This window comes from Bradysia coprophila (assembly GCF_014529535.1).
Source record: "Bradysia coprophila strain Holo2 chromosome IV unlocalized genomic scaffold, BU_Bcop_v1 contig_81, whole genome shotgun sequence".
Taxonomy (NCBI): Eukaryota; Metazoa; Arthropoda; class Insecta; order Diptera; family Sciaridae; genus Bradysia; species Bradysia coprophila.
The window spans coordinates 634,676-655,505 of record NW_023503375.1 but is presented as its reverse complement, the minus strand read 5'-3'; the positions used below and the strand labels follow the sequence as shown (position 1 = coordinate 655,505).

Genomic DNA, 20,830 nt, shown 5'->3' with positions numbered 1-20,830 from the left:
TGAAATTGCCCAAAATATACCGTCTACCAGCTACCACGCAAACTTAAATAACTATTTATCGAAATATTGCATCCGAAACGACATCAATGTGTTAAGAAGGCATATCACTCTTGTTTAACAGTGTTATGGTTAAGGTTTCGATGCTTTATATTCCATGAATTTTTTAACTTAATCTTTCGACATGAAATACAGCTTTTTCTCTGTATGCTTCAAATCCACCAACAATCGTAAAGCACTTTATCTACAAGTCTTCTCTCCAAAATTTGTTGTTGTCCAAATTTAATACGCAAAATGAAAAGCAAAATATTTTTGTTTATCTCCCGACCATTATACTCACGAAAGTCATATATAATCACTTGAACAAAGGTATTTTTGTAGTTGTTCGATAAAAGTTGTTTTTTCACCATACATCGTGATATTTGGGAGTCATGCTGACTGGCAGATATTTATTGATGAATCGCCGGTTAGATAAGATCAGTTTTTTTGCGAGGTAACTGATGTAAAGATACCCGGAAAAACTCATTCGTTTGACAAGAATTTATTTAGGTTAACTCCGTGTATAGTTTACACAAGTAGACAAATCACCTTGCTTCCTAAAAATTAACTCAATTTGTAGGTGTTTCTTAGCTCGCAGCCCATCTGGCTAAGTATTATGGTCTCTAAGGATTACATTGCTACACAGGGATCACTTAGATGCCTTAGTAACCTTAATCTAAACTCATTTCAGGTCATTCTATCTCTAAACAATACAGACTAATTGTAAGATAACGACCGACAATGCAATAAAACACTTAAATCTGATATCACGAATCTACTTGTACCGAGCAAATACACTTTGTTGGGTCAAACACATAGCATATACATAGCATGGAGTTGCGCAAGATTTTTTTTATAATAACCAAATTGGTGACAAATTTCAATTAGGTTTTTTTTTAAGTTTAAATTATTCGCAACGTTTCTCTTCTACATCAGTCAGCTGAGAGTTCTCTGAGAGTCAACATGGTGTTCTGGGTGTTAGCAGTGCTTTTAGTAGCTGTAATTTATTACGGAAATCAGTATTACTTAAACTATTGGAAGCGGTTGGGTGTACCACAACGTGATGCACCGACATTTTTGTTCGGTGACATAGCTAGTCAATTTTTCGGAACTAGAATATCAATCGGAGAGACGTTCTCCGATTTCTACTACCGATTCAAGCACAACAAAATCCATGGATTGTACTTTTCGTATCGGCCATCGCTAATCGTAAATGACCCCGAGGTCATTCAGGAAGTGATGATTAAAGACTTCACGAGCTTCCATGATCGTGGACTATTCGTCGACACAGATGTTGATCCACTTGGTGCACACCTTTTCTTGTTGGGTGGTCAGAAATGGAGGGATCTGAGAGTGAAACTGTCGCCCACCTTTACATCTGGCAAGTTGAAGGTCATGTATCCCATCATCCGAGATTGTGCGAAAACGTTACAAGATTATATGGTGAAAAATACGCAGAACGCGAAGCAGTTTGAGTTCGATTCGAGAGACCTGTTCGCACGGTTTACCACCAACGTAATTTCGTCCGTAGCTTTTGGGATTGAAAACGATTGCATCAACAATCGGGAAAATATTTTCCGTAAAATGGGCGCAAAGATCTTCGAAGTCAATTTGAGAGACAGAATATTCCAGATCTTTGCATTCTTCGTGCCAAAAATTGCTGAAAAGCTAAAGATGAAACAGATCAAAACTGAAGTCGACGATTTCATTTACTCGGTGGTGAAACAGACCATCAACTTCCGCGAAACGGGTGGAAGTGCGGCCGAACGAAAGGATTTCATGCAGTTGATGATTCAGTTGAAAAACCAAGGCTACGTGTCGGTGGACAAGAGCGAAGAGCAGGAAGTTGAGAAGCAAAAATCAGGTGAAACAAAGAAGTTAACAATCGACGAAATCGCTGCCCAAGGTAAATTCACATTGTCCCTTGTCCATCAACTGAACCTTCTAATTAGTTTATTTGTTCAGCTTTCGTATTCTTTGTCGCCGGATTTGAAACGTCAAGTTCAACGATGAATTTCTGCATGTACGAACTCAGCAAAAATCCGCACATTCAGAAAAAGGTCCATGAGGAACTCGACAATCTCTGGAAGTCGGGCGACGTCAATGACCTTACATATGATGTCCTCGGTTCAATGAAGTATCTCGATTGGTGTATTGACGAAACTCTGCGCAAATATCCAATCGTGCCGATCCTGAATCGTGAAAGTAGCAGAGACCACACCTTCGCCGGAACCAATTTGAAAATCGAAAAAGGAATTCCCATTACGATTCCAGTGCTGGGCATACAACGCGATCCGGAAATTTACTCTAATCCGATGGAATTCCGGCCAGAAAGATTCGAGAACTCGCCGACCGGTAGTCCGAACGTGAAGGGAGTGTGTTACATGTAAATATTTATTTTCAATATGGAGAATGTTTTGCTTGAAATTTAATTGTGTCCCGTTCTCAAGGCCGTTCGGAGATGGTCCTCGCAATTGCATAGGCGCTCGTATGGGAAAATTACAGACGAAAATTGGTCTTGCAGCCATTTTGCTGAAATTCCGATATGAACTCGTTGATCAGAGTCTGATGCGTACAGAAATGAAATTCGATGCGGATCAATTCATATTAACACCGAAAACAAATGTGATACTACGAGCAACTGCTCGATAAAAGTATTGATTTTTTGTGATTTCTAGTTTTAGTCATTTTATAGTCAAGTCGATATCTAATCAACAAAATAATAATTTTTCATTTGATAAATAAACGAAATACATTTGTTTATAACGAAAGAAAAGACAATTCATTCATTATCTCATTCGTATCGATCCAAAATTAATACCGACGCACCGGTTTTAGCCATGATATGACTAAGTTTGTTTTAAATTGACTTCAAAGTGTTACCAATTCAGGTAAATTGATTTTTCCAATCTATAGGCAATAGCTTGTCCATACAATACAATCCATTTGAGGAGATAATGGCCAAGACCCATAAACTCGAATCTTTCTAATATATCCTAGCTTTCGACCATTTTAGAATAATCTGCCTTAACAATCCTTAAAGGGTTTTGGATTAGGAAAGGAAAATCTTGATCTTGATCTTGATCACATGCGGCTATTCATCTGTTGTCGATAACGACGACAAAAATAATGATAAGTTCTGGGTAATATTGTCCCTTATTATGAAAAATACATGTTACAAAATTGAAGTACAAGATTTGCAATCAACAGATTAAAAATACTTTGATCAATGTAAGTAATAGACCAGATAATAATACTGGTCATATGCTTGCCGTCTGTAAAAGGTTAAAATGAATTTTTTTCCCCGTTTGGTAATGTCAAAAGACAGGCTAAGTTCGAAGATGGGTGATTTTAGATCAAACCCTCCCGAGTTGGGGCCCAACAAGTGCCTTTGGGTTTTTCGAAGTTATCTCCGGAAATTTAAACGTTACACTTGTCAAATGAAAGGTATTTACAATACCAATCGACAAAAAAAAAGTTTATAGAAACCGACTCGTGAGTTAGACCCCTTGGTGTGAACTAGGTACAGGGCGCCAAGCAGTTTTTGCTTGTAGGGCGCCCAAATTTGAACATATTTCGTCTTCTTTCGCTTTATTAGATAGGTATTGCTTGTACCAATCAGGGAAAAAAAAGTTTATGAAATTAGGTTCACCGGAGCATGAGCTAGGTCTCTTGGAGTGAGCTCTTATCCGGCAACTCGGCCTAACAGTGAACCGGGAATATTTTGTCAGCATCTCGAGTAAATTTTGAATTTCATGATTTTTTTTTGTTTGAAAGGTATTTACGAATGTAAAGCGTCAATACTATTTCCGGTCTCCTAACAAAATGGCTGCCGACGGCCATATTGGATTTTAGTAAAAGTGATATAAAGTGGGAAAAATTGTACTTAGAGAGTTTCTGTTAACATAGAAGTAATTGGTTATATGTGTATATATAACTATATACAGCTATATTAAGCTATATACAGGCATATAAAGCTATATAGTAACAAATTCATCTGTGAAATGTTTATTTATATGAAAATATAGGTAAATACAGAGGTATATATCTGTTTAAATATAAATTTATGAAATTTGACTTCGGACGGGGTTGTCGATATTGCCTCCGGCAATCATTTATATATGATAACAAGGCAAAGAGTGGATAATATACAGTCGAAGAAAAATAGATTTCGGTTTTTTCAACGAATACAATCCAAACGATGTTATTTAAACCACATGCGAGTTACACGTTATAATACATACATATACACATACGTAAATATGGTAACATTGGTAATGCCAGACCCGGACTGGCCATATTGAGCATTCGGGCGATTCAGCAATGCTTCAGTCAGGCGAATTCCCTGACAGGGGACAGAGGACAAGGGTTTTTAAAATTTTAAACAAATGTAGCCAATTTCAGCGAACATAGGCAAAATCTTTAATTACCAATAGAAATTTGGCCTTTCTCTCAATTTATTATTCGATTTCGTACTGAGTCAATTCTCTCAATATTTTCTTCGATTTCCTACTGAGGCCTTTCAGTTAATTTTTTATTCGATTTATGTATTCGAACCAAATTTTTACCATTTTTGGTTCGAATATAATTGTATTATTTTACAGCATTCTCCTTGCTGATTCATTGGCTCATTTATTGTACAAATTGCCGAAAACACCGAAATTCTTTCCTCTCCTAATCAACACTTGTATACTTTCACTCAGGGCTTATTGCTGAGAATTTTAATTCCAAAAAAAAAAATTCTCAAAAAGATTCTCAATAATAAGCGTTGCAATAGAATAAATTCCTAGAAAATGTGCAAAAAATGGGAATTTTCAATCGGCTTTAGATAAAATTCCCAGAAAATGTGCAAAAAATGGGAATTTTCTAGCGGCTTTAGATAAAGTTCCCAGAAAACGTACCAAAAATTCGAATTTTCTAGCGGTTTTAGAGAAAATTCCCAGAAAATGTGCAAAAAATTGGAATTTTCTAGCGGCTTCCAGAAAGTTTCCAGAAAATGTACTAAAAATAGAAATTTTCTAGTGGTTTTAGAAAAAATTCCCAGAAATTGTGCCAAAAATGGGAATTTTCTACCGGCTTTAGATAAAGTTACCAAAAAATGGGAATTTTCTAGCGGTTTTAGATAAAATTCCCAGATATTGTTCAAAAAATAGGAATTTTCTACCGGTTTTAGATAAAATTCCCAGAAAATTTACAAAAAATGGGAATTTTCTAACGGTCATAGAACAGGGCTTATTGGGAATTTTAATTATTGGATTTTCCGAAAAAATTATGAAAAAACTCGGAAAATTCAGAAAAAAATTCTCAATACTAAGCCCTGCTTTCACTAGCGAGCGAAGTGAGCGCAATTTTCTTAATAAATTGTTCGTTAGTTGTAACATTTTTATGTTCCACTAGCGAATATTTACCTGAGCTATTTCCAATTTTTCTTTTCAAATTTTGCGCCCCAGATCGTTGTGTCCTAGGCAAATGTCGCAATTGTCCGTGTGATGTAGCGGCACTGTGTGTAAGTTACACAATTGTTACACAATCAGTAATACGAATCGAGGGCCTAATTGGAAAGAGTCTCCCGAAAATAAGGGCTTTTCCCCCGAAGAGCTTTTTTGAGCTAGTCCGGGCCTGGGTAATGCATGTGGGATAAGTAGCATTGATTGGATTGTATTGCCAGTTTCTTATTCTTCTTCAACTGTGAGTGATTTTAAAAGGCGACTAGCGTTTCAGTATATAAGAGTATGAAGTAAGAGAAATAAAGAGTTTCACAGTAAAGTCTTTTGATACGAATAGGTGTTTCGTACGGGTCGGCGTTAGCTATGTTTTAAATAGTACTTTACGACAGTAATTCCAGATTTTGTTTTTAACGAGTGGGCCGTTATTTGCAAATAATTTTTATACTTATGTGGTTTTATGATTAATTACGAAAACCGCTAAAGCGTAAACAGCCCCGCTTCTTCGAGGCTGTTTACTAAAGCGTAAGCAAATTTCGCGCCAAAATATCATAGAGTGGAAGCACTTAATTAACTGGGAACATCGTATTGACCTCCCACAAAAGTTTTCCTATTTTAGAAGTTTTCAGAGGTTTTAACATTTAGGTTTTAGGAGATTTTTAGGAGCTTTCGTTAGCTGGGAAAAATACATGTTTTAAGAAGATTTATTCATTCTTTAGTATTGTCTTGTTCGTTTCATTATGTAGCAAAATTAAACTCACGTTGTAGCATACTCATATAACAAGTATTTAGGGTGGACTCATCCACTGATTGTATTGATCTTGATCCTAAGTTATAAGAGTTTATAGGAGGCCTGTATCGATGACTGCGTTTTTAGCCCCGTACGAAGTACTGGGGGCTTATAAGATTAATATGCCGTTTGTAACACGTCGAATTGGAAGCAGACAGTAAGGGCAAAGCATTTGGTTATGTTCATAGATGACGAATCCGCAATAAAAAATGTCCGTCCGTCCGTCCGTCCATCCGTCCGTCCGTCCGTCCGTCCATCCGTCCGTCCGTCCGTCCGTCCGTCCGTCCGTCCGTCCGTCCGTGACCCCTCTAGCTTGAGTAAATCACAACCTTTTTTCAAAATTCTTTTTTTCCCCGATTGGTATCGACAAAAGTAAGGTCAAGTTCGAAAATGGGCATGGTAGGGTTGGCCCCTCCAGAGCTAGGGCCCTATAGGTGTTTTTCAGTCTTTCGACGATATCTACCGAAATACGCACGCAATAGCTGCTTGTGATATATCAAATGAAAGGTATTGACGAGTCGAACAAAGTTGCTGAACATTGTTTTTGGGTAAGATGCAACGTGGGCTTGTTGGGAGGGCTCAAAGGTCGTTACTCGGCCCTAAGTGTTTTTTGCACATAAATCGAGTAAATCTCATCCGATTTTGCTAGATTTAGTTTTTTATGGAAGGTAATTGAATACCGAAAAGAACGTGGCGAAAAAAGTTTCAAATTTGGGCCCTTGGACTAAGGCCGCTACTCGGCCCTAAGTGTTTTTTGCACATAAATCGAGTAAATCCCATCCGATTTTGCTAGTTTTTGTTTCATTTGAGAGATAATTGAATGCCGAATAGAATGATGGCAAAAAAAGTTTCAAATTTGTGCCCTTGCACTAAGGCCGCTACTCGGCCCTAAGTGCTTTTTGCACATAAATCGAGTAAATCTCAACCGATTTTGCTAGTTTTTGTTTCATTTGAGAGGTAATTGAATACCCAATGGAAAGTTGGCAAAAAATTTTGGGTTTCTAAAATAATGTCGTAAATTGTTGGTTTTATTTGAAAGGTACTTCGTACGGGCTTTCGTAATTGCGCTATGCGCAATTTTAAAAATGAACAGTTTCAGTAAATTTGACAATGCCCAACTTGACTTGCATTTTGGTAACAGACGCATTAGAGGGTTGTAGACGTATTAGGGTTCCGGGCTTATTAGGGCTACGGACGTATTATGGTTGCGGACGAAATTGGATTACGGGTTGTACGGGGCTAAGTCGCAGCAAACGCTCCGACTGTTCTGATGCCTTGTTTAACTGTAATTTTCTCTTAAAACAATAATTGACCACTCCAGCGCCAAACTTTTCCAGCGTCATGCGCACGGTATTGAATTTCCCATAGCCTTATCCGCCACTGATCAAAAAGCACAACGCCGATCAACAAACGAACACAGAACGCGGATAGCGGTTATTGATAGCAAAGATTTGTTTTTGGCTTTTTCAATTTATTTTTTATTTTGAAACTCATTAATTGTTATAAACCGTCCCTAACGTTAATGTTGCGTTTGGTCTTTTGATTTTACGTTTTGTTTTATGATTTAAATAAATGTTTTAATAATTTGATTAAAATTTAAAAGTTTTTTTTTTATTTATTTATTTTTAATGCGAAATGGTATTGTTGTATATAGATAGACTCATATAAGAAAGGTACACTTACATTAAAACAGCTGTTTATTGAAGAAACATTGACAAAAATTTAAATTTATTTATTTTTCTGGTTGTAAAGGCATTCGATTGATCACAAATGTGTAATTAGAATATTTTTGGAACTATATTTTTGTTGCTAGATCTTTTTTTTTATTTAAATTTTATTTACACTAAAATTTAAAGAATTTAACTTTTTTCATTTGTTTAAATTCTAAGTTCAATGAGGGACGGGTGACAGAATAAATATAATTTTCTTAAATAATTTAAAAACATACGAAATCGATCGTTCGGATAAAAGTAATATCGTTTCAACATCCCATTTTATTCAATTCCATTTCAATAAAATTGCTCAATATTTGAATTGTCAGGAGTAGAAAATATGTCGTAAAAATTTTCTCAAAACTTACCACAAATCCGTAAAATTACTTCCTAATCTGTAACGTTCGTTTAACATTGTCATTTTACAAAATAATAATAAAACACCGAACAGAGAGTCATAATCCTTAACCACCGCCACCAATACCCAGTTCGTCTTCATACTGTTTCCTGAAACAATCACCGACCGGAAAGAAGTCCCAACATCGTTGCTGATACATATTCCACACGTACGTCTCTTGGCCCGTAAACTCCGTATCCGGTTTGTTAATCAAATGCATCAAGAAGAACATGTAATTGGCCAGATTGTGCTCTTGCTGCACATGCGTATCGAATCCGTGCGGCACTTTATCAAAGTAATCCTTCCCGATGCCGCAAATGAAGCAATTCGACTCCATGTCCTCCTTGACACTTTCCAATTGGTCACGCAGTTCGCCGAACGCGTCGATAATCAAACCTTGAATGATGGCCAGCAGAATGACAATGACAAAGAAGAAGAATGTTATGTCGAATAGGATTCGATACACTTCGTAGTCATCGCCGACGGGATCGCCGATTTCGTCACCGATGCCACCGCCGGCTCGTACACCTTTGTACAGATGGAACACGAAACAGGTCATCATGTCGTGGCATTTTTTGTCCACTTCGTCGTCCTCCTCTTGGATGTAGAATTTGCGGAAGAAATTGAACGCGATGACCGTGTAAATGTAGACGATGATGGTTAACAGCATCACCGTTAACATTAGCTGTTTTCCGTTGTGCGTTACTGATTGCAAAATGGTTTTCAACGACGGAATTACCACGGCAATATCGAGCAAATGGGCGGCAAAGAAGAAATTGTTGAAATTTCCGAGTAGTGAAAAGCAGAAGTACCACAGAGCGTACAAGAACGCATTGTCGGTAATGGTTACACCAGCCTTCCAGACATTGTAGCGCCAATCAATATTCAAAATGTAGGCAATCAGACCGGTTTGTTCCTCTACTTCGGGACCGGTCTTATACACATTCTTTTCCATTCCAAGCAGATTTGATATCGAATCATAGTCGTACGTCTCACAGTACTTCTGCCGCACCTTCTTTTTCACAAATTTGTCCCAATAATTGACTGGGAAACTTTTCGTTGATATCACCAACTTATCCCAATGCGATTTAATATCGTCGTCCTCAGGCTGTTCGGCTATGAAGAGACCGTCGAACTCTAACCGACGAGCGATTTCCTTTTCTCTCTTGAAAATGGCCAACGGAACTTTGAGATGATAGTAGGCAATAAGCATGGCCAACGAACATAAGCTGTGCAGGAACGCAGCCAAACGTATAACATGTTCCATGTAAAAGAAGTCCTCATTAACTATAACAGTTTCCAGTGCATCCTCGTCTTCATCATCGCCATCGCCGCTTCCTGAACCTGAGCCACCAAAACCACTTCCAGATCCCGAACCAAATCCAATCAAATCGTCATCACCATCACCGTCGCCGTCCTCACCAAATACATTGACTTTATAGAACAGTAGCATGAAGTTGATGCAGAAGGCCAAAATCAACGCAACATATTTGAGATTGTAAAAGTTTCTGGCTAAGAAGCTCACTACTTTATGTGTATAATGCGAAACGTCGATTTGTGCCACAGCTGCTGGTTCAGCTTGGGTCTCAGTCGATCTTTTGGCTTCAGCTTCGATTGAGGCCATAGCAGCTTCCTGTATTTTCTGAGCTTCACTGCGTTCTTGATCGGCACGTTTCGCTGCGTCACCTCCCAATAAATCTACTAAAGTCATTGGCTGTTCAACTGGTTCTCCGTCGGCTTTCAGTTCACCAGTCGGCGAAGCATCATCCGGACCACTTTCACCGGTTTCTTCCATAGATGACGTTGGACTCGGTTGATTGGATTCATGCGGAGCGATTCTGTATTGACCAGTGTCTTCTTTACTTATATCTAAACCAAATGCTGACACCGTTCCCGTTGTCTCTTCGGATGGTAGGGCTGGCAGAGCTCTCATCGTTTTCTCTTCTTCAATCGGCACTATTTGAACATATTCTTCAGCCGGGCCACGCATCAACGACATAAGAATGCCGAAGATGTATTTTATGACCTGTGAAACACCGAAACCCGAATAGTAAAAGGCGTAGAAAAATGTTTTGAAGAAGCCAATTATCAATTCGGGTATGGACATCGTCTGCATGACGCCTATTTGATATTTGATATTAGCAGGACTGAACATATGAATAGCATAATGGAATCCATCTTTGACTGCCTGTACACTACGTCGAATCGGGTCCTTAGCGGCTCTGAAACGAAAACAATTTGAAATTGGTAATTTGAGGACACTTCGGTTGAACTTCATTACCGTTCCTCGTCTTCCTCACTCATGAAGGTATACTGAGCTTCTTTCCTTGTGGTACTGCTGCCATCATCAGTGGACATTAAACCAGACGCGTGTTGCATTTCAAAGACCGCATCTTCACAAAAATTGACGAATGACTCCAGTTTTTCTTTGTCACCGCCCTCAGTCACCATCGAGTAGAAAAAGGCTCGCTTCGACTCTTTGATTTGCGGTTTCTCCCACTGATCAATGTTCGATTCCTTTATTTCGAAGTAGACTCTTTCGATGCGTTTGGAGCCGCCCATAATTTCGATACGTCCCATGAACGGTTCAAAATAGCTCAAAACTGAACCAGCTGTTTCAAGGAACCGTGCAATTCTTGGTTCATTGGGCATATGCTCCGACAGATTCGTCAACAGCATCGCTAAATTGAAGCCAATGTCTTTGGCTGATTCATGGAATCGATCGCTGAACGTTTCGTAGTCCACTTTACCTTCATGATTCACTTCCATGCAAACGAGAATGAACTCGATTTCTTCCCTATAAATAGAAATATGAGTTAAAAAATTAGGAAATCTAATCAGAAGAACCGTTGTCCCTACGGTGTATAATTCTTTGTCAGCTCCATTTTTTCTTTAAGATCTTTGGGGAACACCCAACCATCCATATTGTGATCGATCTCAAGGAACGATGGTGATGAAATCAAGTCTTTGAGCTTCAAAAACATGTCGAAATATTTCAGAATTAGTTCCACATTCGAGGCGGACTCGACCAATGTGTCGACCATCTGTTTACCAATGGTACCTGAGTTGACAAAATTTATGAGTTTACACAACCTTGAACCGTTTTATCAGATTCCTTTGGAATCGATCTTACCATTGATAACATTTCCTTCTAGCATAGACAACATCATGGTAATCATGTCTTTCTGTAAGTTATTCAACTCAGTCAATAAGTCATTTTGACTAGAATGTCTCGATAGTTTGTTTTGCATATGTGAGAACAAGAACAGGAAACCACAGACCTAGTGAAGGAAACGACAACATTAAAACGGGAAACTATTCGATTAATTGACTTAGGTATAGTACAGCATCCCACAATCTGGAATGTGCCAATGCTTGTTGATTCAGTAAACAAGGACCTTGGATGACTTCAGTCAACGTGTTAAAGACTTGACTTGCTACACCAATTGCTTTGAAGAAATTCGCTTTACCAGCTGTATCAATTACTTCCTGAAAAATCATTATTCCAATGAGCCATCGCTTCATCAGTATTCAAAATAACACTGACCTTGCTTGAATAATGCCAATAGAAATCCATGATAGACTCCTGTAAACGTAGCAAGTAATCGACCGTGCAAATAACAACATTCACTGTGGTTGTGTTACCGGCCTGTGTTCGTAAATAGTTTTGCCATTCTGTGTAAATAACACAATACTCAGTCAGTACGCATCCGGATCTCAATTAATTGCGCAAAATTCTTACCTAAATTGTGTCCTTCGCACGTCAATTGAATGAAACGAAATAGAGCGCAAGTAAATTCAGCATCGTGCATATTCTTCTCGCCAGCGGCTCCTTCCGACCCACAGCCTAAACCTGAACCCATACTCGACGTATACACTTTTCCGTTTTCATATTTTTTTTATGTTTGATGAGGTGGATTTAGAGAACAGACGTGCAAGGGGATGTTGAAGGAGGGTTCACGAATCAAATTAACCGAGTAGAAAAAAATTTTGTTTGTTTGGGTACAATTAATGGGAGTGAAAAATTTTGTTTTAAACAAATTTGTCTGTAAAATTTGTTGTAATTTAATGTGACTGAATTAAACGATCTGCGCTCAAAGTTACTTATTTTGCGAACCGCTATTACTTTACTTACTGTACGGGTGGTGCGATAGTTCAGTGGTGGAGTACAAATTCTTTTCATTTCGCACAGATTCTGGCAACAAGATGGTGCTTTATAGTTTATTCTCCTAAACTCAAGAGAATCCGGAAGTAGGAAATTTCAAGAAATTGATTCCAAATCTTTGAAAATCTTCCTATTCAACGAACTTTTGTACCAAAAAATATTCCTTTCCAAAATTCAACAAAATTGCATTGGAATCAGCATTCCAATTAAATTAAGTTAAAATGAACAGGCAGGAAATATCTCAAACCTGACTTCTAACAAGTTGGTAGCAAGTGGAAAAGGTGTCACCAGGTCCGAACTGGTCATAACTGATCGTTATTTGTAGCTTTTGCGAAGCACTTTTTGGTGATGTGAAGCATAGACAAATTATACCTAGACTGGTATTTCGTACGATAAAATGTGTCCTCAACATCAGTTTGTATAAGATGCACAGTTCGTACGATTTTACACCAATATATGCTCGCGTTGACGCTTTGATAGTTCAATTTGCCCACTTAATAAAGAGGGCAAACACATACTATCTGCATTTTTCGGTACAGAATTTTTGTAAATTTCGAAAACCGGCAACCGGCTCCATTTTTAAAATTTATAGCGGTGCATGTGTTAAAATGCAGTGAAAGCCTTTAATAATGAGTACTATCTTATTCCTAGAATTTTAAATTTTTTAAAGAAATTGAAGTGGTGTGCTGGTAACCTGAATATATTAGGCTTTTTATCTTCCCACGCACTCTTCATTGGAGAGTCTCCAATGACGTCCAATGTTACATAGTGTTTTTGATCTTCAGCTATTGCCCTAACGAGAATTTCAGAAAATCTGGGATATGAGTTGTTTAATCACCTCTATCTTGTAAATTTATAGCTCTGGGCTGTTACAAATGGATACGGTTTACGGTATGCTTATTCGTCGATGTTTTATATTCCATGAATTTTTTAACTTAATCGTTCGACATGAAATCCAACTTTTTCTCTGTGTAAAAGCTACTCAAGTGTGCACGAACTCCAGCTACAACCGTAAAGCTCTTTATCTACAAGTCTTCTCTCAAAAATTTGTTGTTGTCAATGCGCAAAATGAAAAGCAAAATATTTTTGTTTATCTCCGAGTGTTATACCGAAAGTCATATAATCACTTCAATATTTTTTGTAGTTACTCGATAAAAGTTGTTTTTTCATCATACATTGTGATTTTGGAGTCATGATGACTTGTCGATTTTTGTTTGAGCGATATTGATGAATCGACGATTATATAAAATTAGTTTTTTGCGAAGTAACTGATGTATAGATACCCGGAAAAAATCATTTGTTTGACAAGAAACTATTTATGCAAACTATACATGGAGTTATAGTTTGCATAAATAGACGAATTCACCAAGCTTCCTAAGGATTGCCTCTGGGTATTTCTTAGCTCGCAGTATGCATGTTTCTTAGGATTGCATTGCTACATAGGGATTACTGAGGTCCTAGTAATGTTCATCTAAACTCATTTTAGGTCACTATAAACAAGACAAAGTAAATGCAAGATAACGATCAACCACTTAAAACCGTTATCACGAATCTACTTGTGCCAAACAAATAAATTTTGTTGTGGATCAAACATATGGAGCATGTTGTTGCGCAAGATTGTATGTAGGTATTTTTTCTTTAAAGTGAAAAGACCTTTTATGGTTGCTTTGTATGTCTGTTCCACAAATTTGGTAGCTGGTAGTTTGGTAGTCGGTAGTTTTGGTAGTTGGATTGAAATTCAAAATTGCAAAGCCATTATGAGCAAATCAACACCACCAAACATACTTTAATTATAAATGATGGCTCAAAGTGTACATTGCAATTCGAAAATTTGGTAGCTGACTACCAAGATAATTGACTACCAAACGTAATTTTCGGCAGAGATGTTTACTATTCTAGAATTGCGCATGTCTCGTGTATTTATAACTCGCAAATTTGGTAGCTGGTAGTTATTGTAGTTGACCGACTAGTTGGTCGACTTTTAGATAATGAACAAAGAATGTCACTGATTGAGAGCTACGGCTAGACTGATGAAATTATGCTGCCTGCTTGTCTATTTATATCTTGAATGAACTACATAGTTGACTACCAAATTGGTAGTTGATTGCTAAGCTGATAAAGATTTGGCAGAGATATTCACTGTGCGAGAGACACCGATTGATGAAAATTTTCGGGCTGCTTTATATTTCGAATATTTGGTAGTAGGAATTCTTCAAAGCTTTGTATTCTTACATGGGAGAACCACTTTCATATTTTTACTCCATGAAAAGAAAATCGAAAAAAGACCTCACTAGGCTTTTAGTCGGTTGATTTTTATTCTTCGTAATTAATAAAATTGTTGACAAATCTCAGGCTTTTTTTTGCTTTAAATTATTTACTACGTTTCTCTTCTACATCAGTCAGTTGAAATTTCTCTGAGAGTCAACATCAAAGAAAGAGTCAACATGGTGTTCTGGGTGTTAGCAGTGCTTTTAGTAGCTGTAATTTATTACGCAAATCAGTATTACTTAAACTATTGGAAACGGTTGGGTGTACCACAACGCGATGCACCGACATTTTTGTTCGGTGACATAGCTAGTCAATTTTTCGGAAGTAAAATATCAATCGGAGAGACGTTCTCCGATTTCTACAATCGATTCAAGCACAACAAAATCCATGGATTGTACTTTTCGTATCGGCCATCGCTAATCGTAAATGACCCTGAAGTCATTCAGGAAGTGATGATTAAAGACTTTACGAGCTTCCATGACCGAGGACTATTCGTCGACACAGATGTTGATCCACTTGGTGCACACCTTTTCTTGTTGGGTGGTCAGAAATGGAGGGATCTGAGAGTGAAATTATCACCCACCTTTACATCTGGAAAATTGAAGGTCATGTATCCGATCATCAGAGATTGTGCGAAAACGTTACAAGATTATATGATGAAAAATACGCAGAACGCGAAAAAGTTTGAATTTGATTCAAGAGACCTGTTTGCACGGTTCACTACCAACGTAATTTCGTCCGTAGCTTTCGGAGTTGAAAACGATTGCATCAATGATCGGAAAAACATTTTCCGCAAAATGGGAGCGAAGATATTCGAAGTCAATTTGAAAGAAAAAATATTCCAAATTTTTACATTCTTCGTGCCAAAAATTGCCGAAAAGCTAAAGATGAAACAGATCAATAAAGACGTCGACGATTTCATTTACTCGCTTGTGAAGCAAACTATCAACTTCCGCGAAAAGGGTGGAAGTGCGGCAGAACGTAAGGATTTCATGCAATTGATGATTCAGTTGAAAAACCAAGGCTATGTGTCGGTGGACAAGAACGATGAGCAGGAAGTTGAGAAGCAAAAAGCAGGTGAAACAAAGAAACTAACAATCGACGAAATCGCTGCCCAAGGTAAATTCATATTGTCCATTGTCCATCAACTGAATCTTCTAATTAGTTTATTTGTTCAGCTTTCGTGTTCTTTGCGGCCGGATTTGAAACGTCAAGTTCAACGATGAATTTCTGCATGTACGAACTCAGCAAAAATCCGCACATTCAGAAAAAGGTCCATGAGGAACTCGACAATCTCTGGAAGTCGGGCGACGTCAATGACCTTACATATGATGTCCTCGGTTCAATGAAGTATCTCGATTGGTGTATTGACGAAACTCTGCGCAAATATCCGATTGTACCGATCCTGAATCGTGAAAGTAGCAGAGACCACACCTTCGCCGGAATCAATTTGAAAATCGAAAAAGGAATTCCCATTACGATTCCAGTGTTGGGCATACAACGCGATCCGGAAATTTACTCTAATCCGATGGAATTCCGGCCAGAAAGATTCGAGAACTCGCCGACCGGTAGTCCGAACGTGAAGGGAGTGTGTTACATGTAAATATTTATTTTCAATGGGAGGTGTTATGCTTGAAATTTAATTGTGTCCCATTCTCAAGGCCGTTCGGAGATGGTCCTCGCAATTGCATAGGCGCTCGTATGGGAAAATTACAGACGAAAATTGGTCTTGCAGCCATTTTGCTGAAATTCCGATATGAACTCGTTGATCAGAGTCTGATGCGTACAGAAATGAAATTCGATGCGGATCAATTCATATTAACACCGAAAACAAATGTGATACTACGAGCAACTGCTCGATAAAAGTATTGATTTTTTGTGATTTCTAGTTTTAGTCATTTTATAGTCAAGTCGATATCTAATCAACAAAATAATAATTTTTCATTTGATAAATAAACGAAAGAAAAGACAATTTATTCATTATCTCACTCGACTCAAAATTAACACCAACACACCAGTCCAACCTATTGTTTTCAAAGAAATATAGTTCGAAAAACTGTTATGACTAAGCTTGTCTAAAATTGACTTCAAAGCGTTACAAATACAGTTAAATTGATTTTTCCAATCTATAGACAACAGCTAATCCATACAATACAATCGACGAAGACACAAAAACTCGAAAGGGAATGTCTTTAATACCACAGTTAGGCCTAATATTTAAAAAATAATTCCCAAAGAAAGACTCTCATCTAGTTTAACTGTTTACAAACGGATATGAATGATGAATGCTATCGTACATGCAACTTCACATGTTTGAATAACAGGCAAAAAAAATGCAACAGAGACGACACACCCATTAGAGAGGAGATTTTTCATTTTAACTTGTCATTTTGTACTATTGAGGGAAGCCTTGATTGTCTGTAACCGGCTAATGCCAATACCGTTCGAAACTTTACACACACGATAAAGAATAATTCTTCATCAACAGTAATTGATGTGTTACGGACAGTTACACCATCTGCTACCAGTAACGACGATAAAAGTGAGCGATGAGGACTAGCTTATTTGGCTTTTATACCAAAATATATGACAAAACTAACGAGGTAAAAGTTTTTGTATCAATCTTTTGTGGATCAGAACAATTAATAGACGTTTGATGTGAAATGTGATATAGCATCTGCGAAAGGTTCGTTAAATAAAACATATGTTGATCTAAGGATCTGTGTTCGGAAAAAATCTATTGCTACATTGAAAATCAAGGTCTTATATTAACCTGGAAATTCAATTTAAAAGAACGGAAAAACATTTTAAGTAAATTAAAGAATTTGTTAGAATGAAGTGAGGGTCAGATAAAGATAAAAAATCCCTCTACACTCAAGAGAAAATCATCACTCAATAAGAAAATCCTCAAACCTCAAATTCGTTGAAAATCCTCAAAAAATCCTTTTAAGAGCAATGGACCCTTTGCAAATTTGTAGCCTACAGTTTGGCGGGAAAATATTCGTTTTTTGATGATTTCTTTGAACCAAAATCTTTTTTTTTTAAAGTAAAACTATTTGTGAAAGAAAATTTTACAAAAATAAATTTGCGTCACAAGTGGCAGATTAGTCGGTTTTTTCCGTTTAAATTCTTTCAGTACATTTTTTAACCATTTTCCTCAACATCTGCCACTTGTGACGCAAATTTATTTTTGTAAAATTTTCTTTCACAAATTTTTTGGGTCAATTTTTTGTTGATGAAACCTTTGCGTACGGCACACAATGCGTCACCCTCAGCGATATCAGTTATTTTGTAAGTAAGATAAAGGACTTGCGTCACATTTACCCTTTAAGGGTTTTTTGACTGATATCACCACTTTTGTAAGTATGTCATTTCGACAACATCACAAAACCTTATGTAAATTAATTTTTTTTAGAGAAATCAATCTGAATCCCAAAATCTAGAAACCAATCTTGAAACACCTCACTTATATCGAAAATAACTCAAATCCATCGAAAAATCCGATGGAAGTTAGGAAGTGCCAGAGAAATCATCTGTCATCCCAAAATTTAGGAACCAACCTTGGAACACCTCATCCATATCGAAAATAACCCAAATTCATCAAAAAATCCGATGGAAGTTAGGTAGTGCCAGAGGAATCATCTGTCATCCCAAAATTTAGGAACCATTGTAACACCTCACTTATATCGAAAATAACTCAAACCCATCGAAAAATCCGATGGAAGTTAGGAAGTGCCAGAGGAATCATCTGTCATCCCAAAATTTAGGAACCAACCTCGGAACACCCCACTTATATCGAAAATAACCCAAATTCATCAAAAAATCCGATGGAAGTTAGGAAGTGCCAGAGGAATCATCTGTCATCCCAAAATTTAGGAACCAACCTTGGAACACCTCACTTATATCGAAAATAACCCAAATCCATCAAAAAATCCTATGGAAGTTAGGTAGTGCCAGAGGAATCATCTGTCATCCCAAAATTTAGGAACCAACCTCGGAACACCTCACTTATATCGAAAATAACCCAAATCCATCGAAAAATCCGATGGAAGTTAAGAAGTGCCAGAGGAATCATCTGTCGTCCTAAAATTTAGGAACCAACCTCGAAACACCTCACTTATATCGAAAATAACCCAAATCCATCGAAAAATCCGATGGAAGTTAGGAAGTGCCAGAGGAATCATCTGTCATCCCAAAATTTAGGAACCAACCTCGGAACACCCCACTTATATCGAAAATAACCCAAATTCATCAAAAAATCCGATGGAAGTTAGGAAGTGCCAGAGGAATCATCTGTCATCCCAAAATTTAGGAACCAACCTTGGAACACCTCACTTATATCGAAAATAACCCAAATCCATCAAAAAATCCTATGGAAGTTAGGTAGTGCCAGAGGAATCATCTGTCATCCCAAAATTTAGGAACCAACCTCGGAACACCTCACTTATATCGAAAATAACCCAAATCCATCGAAAAATCCGATGGAAGTTAAGAAGTGCCAGAGGAATCATCTGTCGTCCTAAAATTTAGGAACCAACCTCGAAACACCTCACTTATATCGAAAATAACTCAAACCCATCGAAAAATCCGATGGAAGTTAGGAAGTGCCAGAGGAATCATCTGTCATCCCAAAATTTAGGAACCAACCTCGGAACACCCCACTTATATCGAAAATAACCCAAATTCATCAAAAAATCCGATGGAAGTTAGGAAGTGCCAGAGGAATCATCTGTCATCCCAAAATTTAGGAACCAACCTTGGAACACCTCACTTATATCGAAAATAACCCAAATCCATCAAAAAATCCTATGGAAGTTAGGTAGTGCCAGAGGAATCATCTGTCATCCCAAAATTTAGGAACCAACCTCGGAACACCTCACTTATATCGAAAATAACCCAAATCCATCGAAAAATCCGATGGAAGTTAAGAAGTGCCAGAGGAATCATCTGTCGTCCTAAAATTTAGGAACCAACCTCGAAACACCTCACTTATATCGAAAATAACTCAAACCCATCGAAAAATCCGATGGAAGTTAGGAAGTGCCAGAGGAATCATCTGTCATCCCAAAATTTAGGAACCAACCTCGGAACACCCCACTTATATCGAAAATAACCCAAATTCATCAAAAAATCCGATGGAAGTTAGGAAGTGCCAGAGGAATCATCTGTCATCCCAAAATTTAGGAACCAACCTTGGAACACCTCACTTATATCGAAAATAACCCAAATCCATCAAAAAATCCTATGGAAGTTAGGTAGTGCCAGAGGAATCATCTGTCATCCCAAAATTTAGGAACCAACCTCGGAACACCTCACTTATATCGAAAATAACCCAAATCCATCGAAAAATCCGATGGAAGTTAAGAAGTGCCAGAGGAATCATCTGTCGTCCTAAAATTTAGGAACCAACCTCGAAACACCTCACTTATATCGAAAATAACTCAAACCCATCGAAAAATCCGATGGAAGTTAGGAAGTGCCAGAGGAATCATCTGTCATCCCAAAATTTAGGAACCAACCTCGGAACACCCCACTTATATCGAAAATAACCCAAATTCATCAAAAAATCCGATGGAAGTTAGGAAGTGCCAGAGGAATCATCTGTCATCCCAAAATTTAGGAACCAACCTTGGAACACCTCATCCATATCGAAAATAACCCAAATTCATCAAAAAATCCGATGGAAGTTAGGTAGTGCCAGAGGAATCATCTGTCATCCCAAAATTTAGGAACCATTGTAACACCTCACTTATATCGAAAATAACTCAAACCCATCGAAAAATCCGATGGAAGTTAGGAAGTGCCAGAGAAATCATCTGTCATCCCAAAATTTAGGAACCAACCTCGGAACACCCCACTTATATCGAAAATAACCCAAATTCATCAAAAAATCCGATGGAAGTTAGGAAGTGCCAGAGGAATCATCTGTCATCCCAAAATTTAGGAACCAACCTTGGAACACCTCACTTATATCGAAAATAACCCAAATCCATCAAAAAATCCTATGGATGTTAGGTC

The 20,830-nt window shown here is 37.7% G+C and overlaps 3 protein-coding genes across 8 annotated transcripts in view; 2 read left to right on the top strand and 1 right to left on the bottom strand.

Annotated features, from left to right (window-relative positions):
* The first annotated feature begins 850 nt into the window (after positions 1-850).
* On the top strand, positions 851-2,710 carry LOC119072163 (probable cytochrome P450 6a14). Its single transcript, XM_037177324.1, has 3 exons — positions 851-1,942; positions 2,002-2,422; positions 2,487-2,710. The coding sequence occupies exons 1-3, from the start codon at positions 1,000-1,002 to the stop codon at positions 2,686-2,688; spliced, it is 1,566 nt and encodes a 521-aa protein (XP_037033219.1). The 5' UTR covers positions 851-999; the 3' UTR covers positions 2,689-2,710.
* LOC119072164 (probable cytochrome P450 6a14) lies at positions 930-16,697 on the top strand. 2 transcript variants are annotated; one of them, XM_037177325.1, is made up of 4 exons: positions 930-999; positions 14,989-15,931; positions 15,991-16,411; positions 16,474-16,697. In XM_037177325.1, the coding sequence occupies exons 2-4, from the start codon at positions 14,989-14,991 to the stop codon at positions 16,673-16,675; spliced, it is 1,566 nt and encodes a 521-aa protein (XP_037033220.1). In that variant the 5' UTR covers positions 930-999; the 3' UTR covers positions 16,676-16,697. The 2 variants fall into 2 exon arrangements, with proteins under 2 accessions (XP_037033220.1, XP_037033221.1); XM_037177326.1 differs by having other exon boundaries at positions 946-1,002; positions 14,992-15,931.
* Positions 7,967-20,830, bottom strand: part of LOC119072156 (ryanodine receptor) — a 57,086-nt gene continuing 44,222 nt past the window's right edge. For 3 of the 5 annotated variants that reach the window (XM_037177308.1, XM_037177309.1, XM_037177310.1), the window contains 7 exons: positions 12,122-12,256; positions 11,927-12,054; positions 11,725-11,868; positions 11,513-11,660; positions 11,239-11,440; positions 10,661-11,176; positions 7,967-10,601 (listed from right to left, as the gene is read on the bottom strand). In XM_037177308.1, the coding sequence (XP_037033203.1) occupies positions 8,447-10,601; positions 10,661-11,176; positions 11,239-11,440; positions 11,513-11,660; positions 11,725-11,868; positions 11,927-12,054; positions 12,122-12,256 (3,428 nt within the window). In that variant the 3' untranslated portion in view covers positions 7,967-8,446. The remainder of the gene's footprint in view (positions 10,602-10,660; positions 11,177-11,238; positions 11,441-11,512; positions 11,661-11,724; positions 11,869-11,926; positions 12,055-12,121; positions 12,257-20,830) is intronic. The other 2 variants (XM_037177312.1, XM_037177311.1) reach the window with 1 other exon arrangement.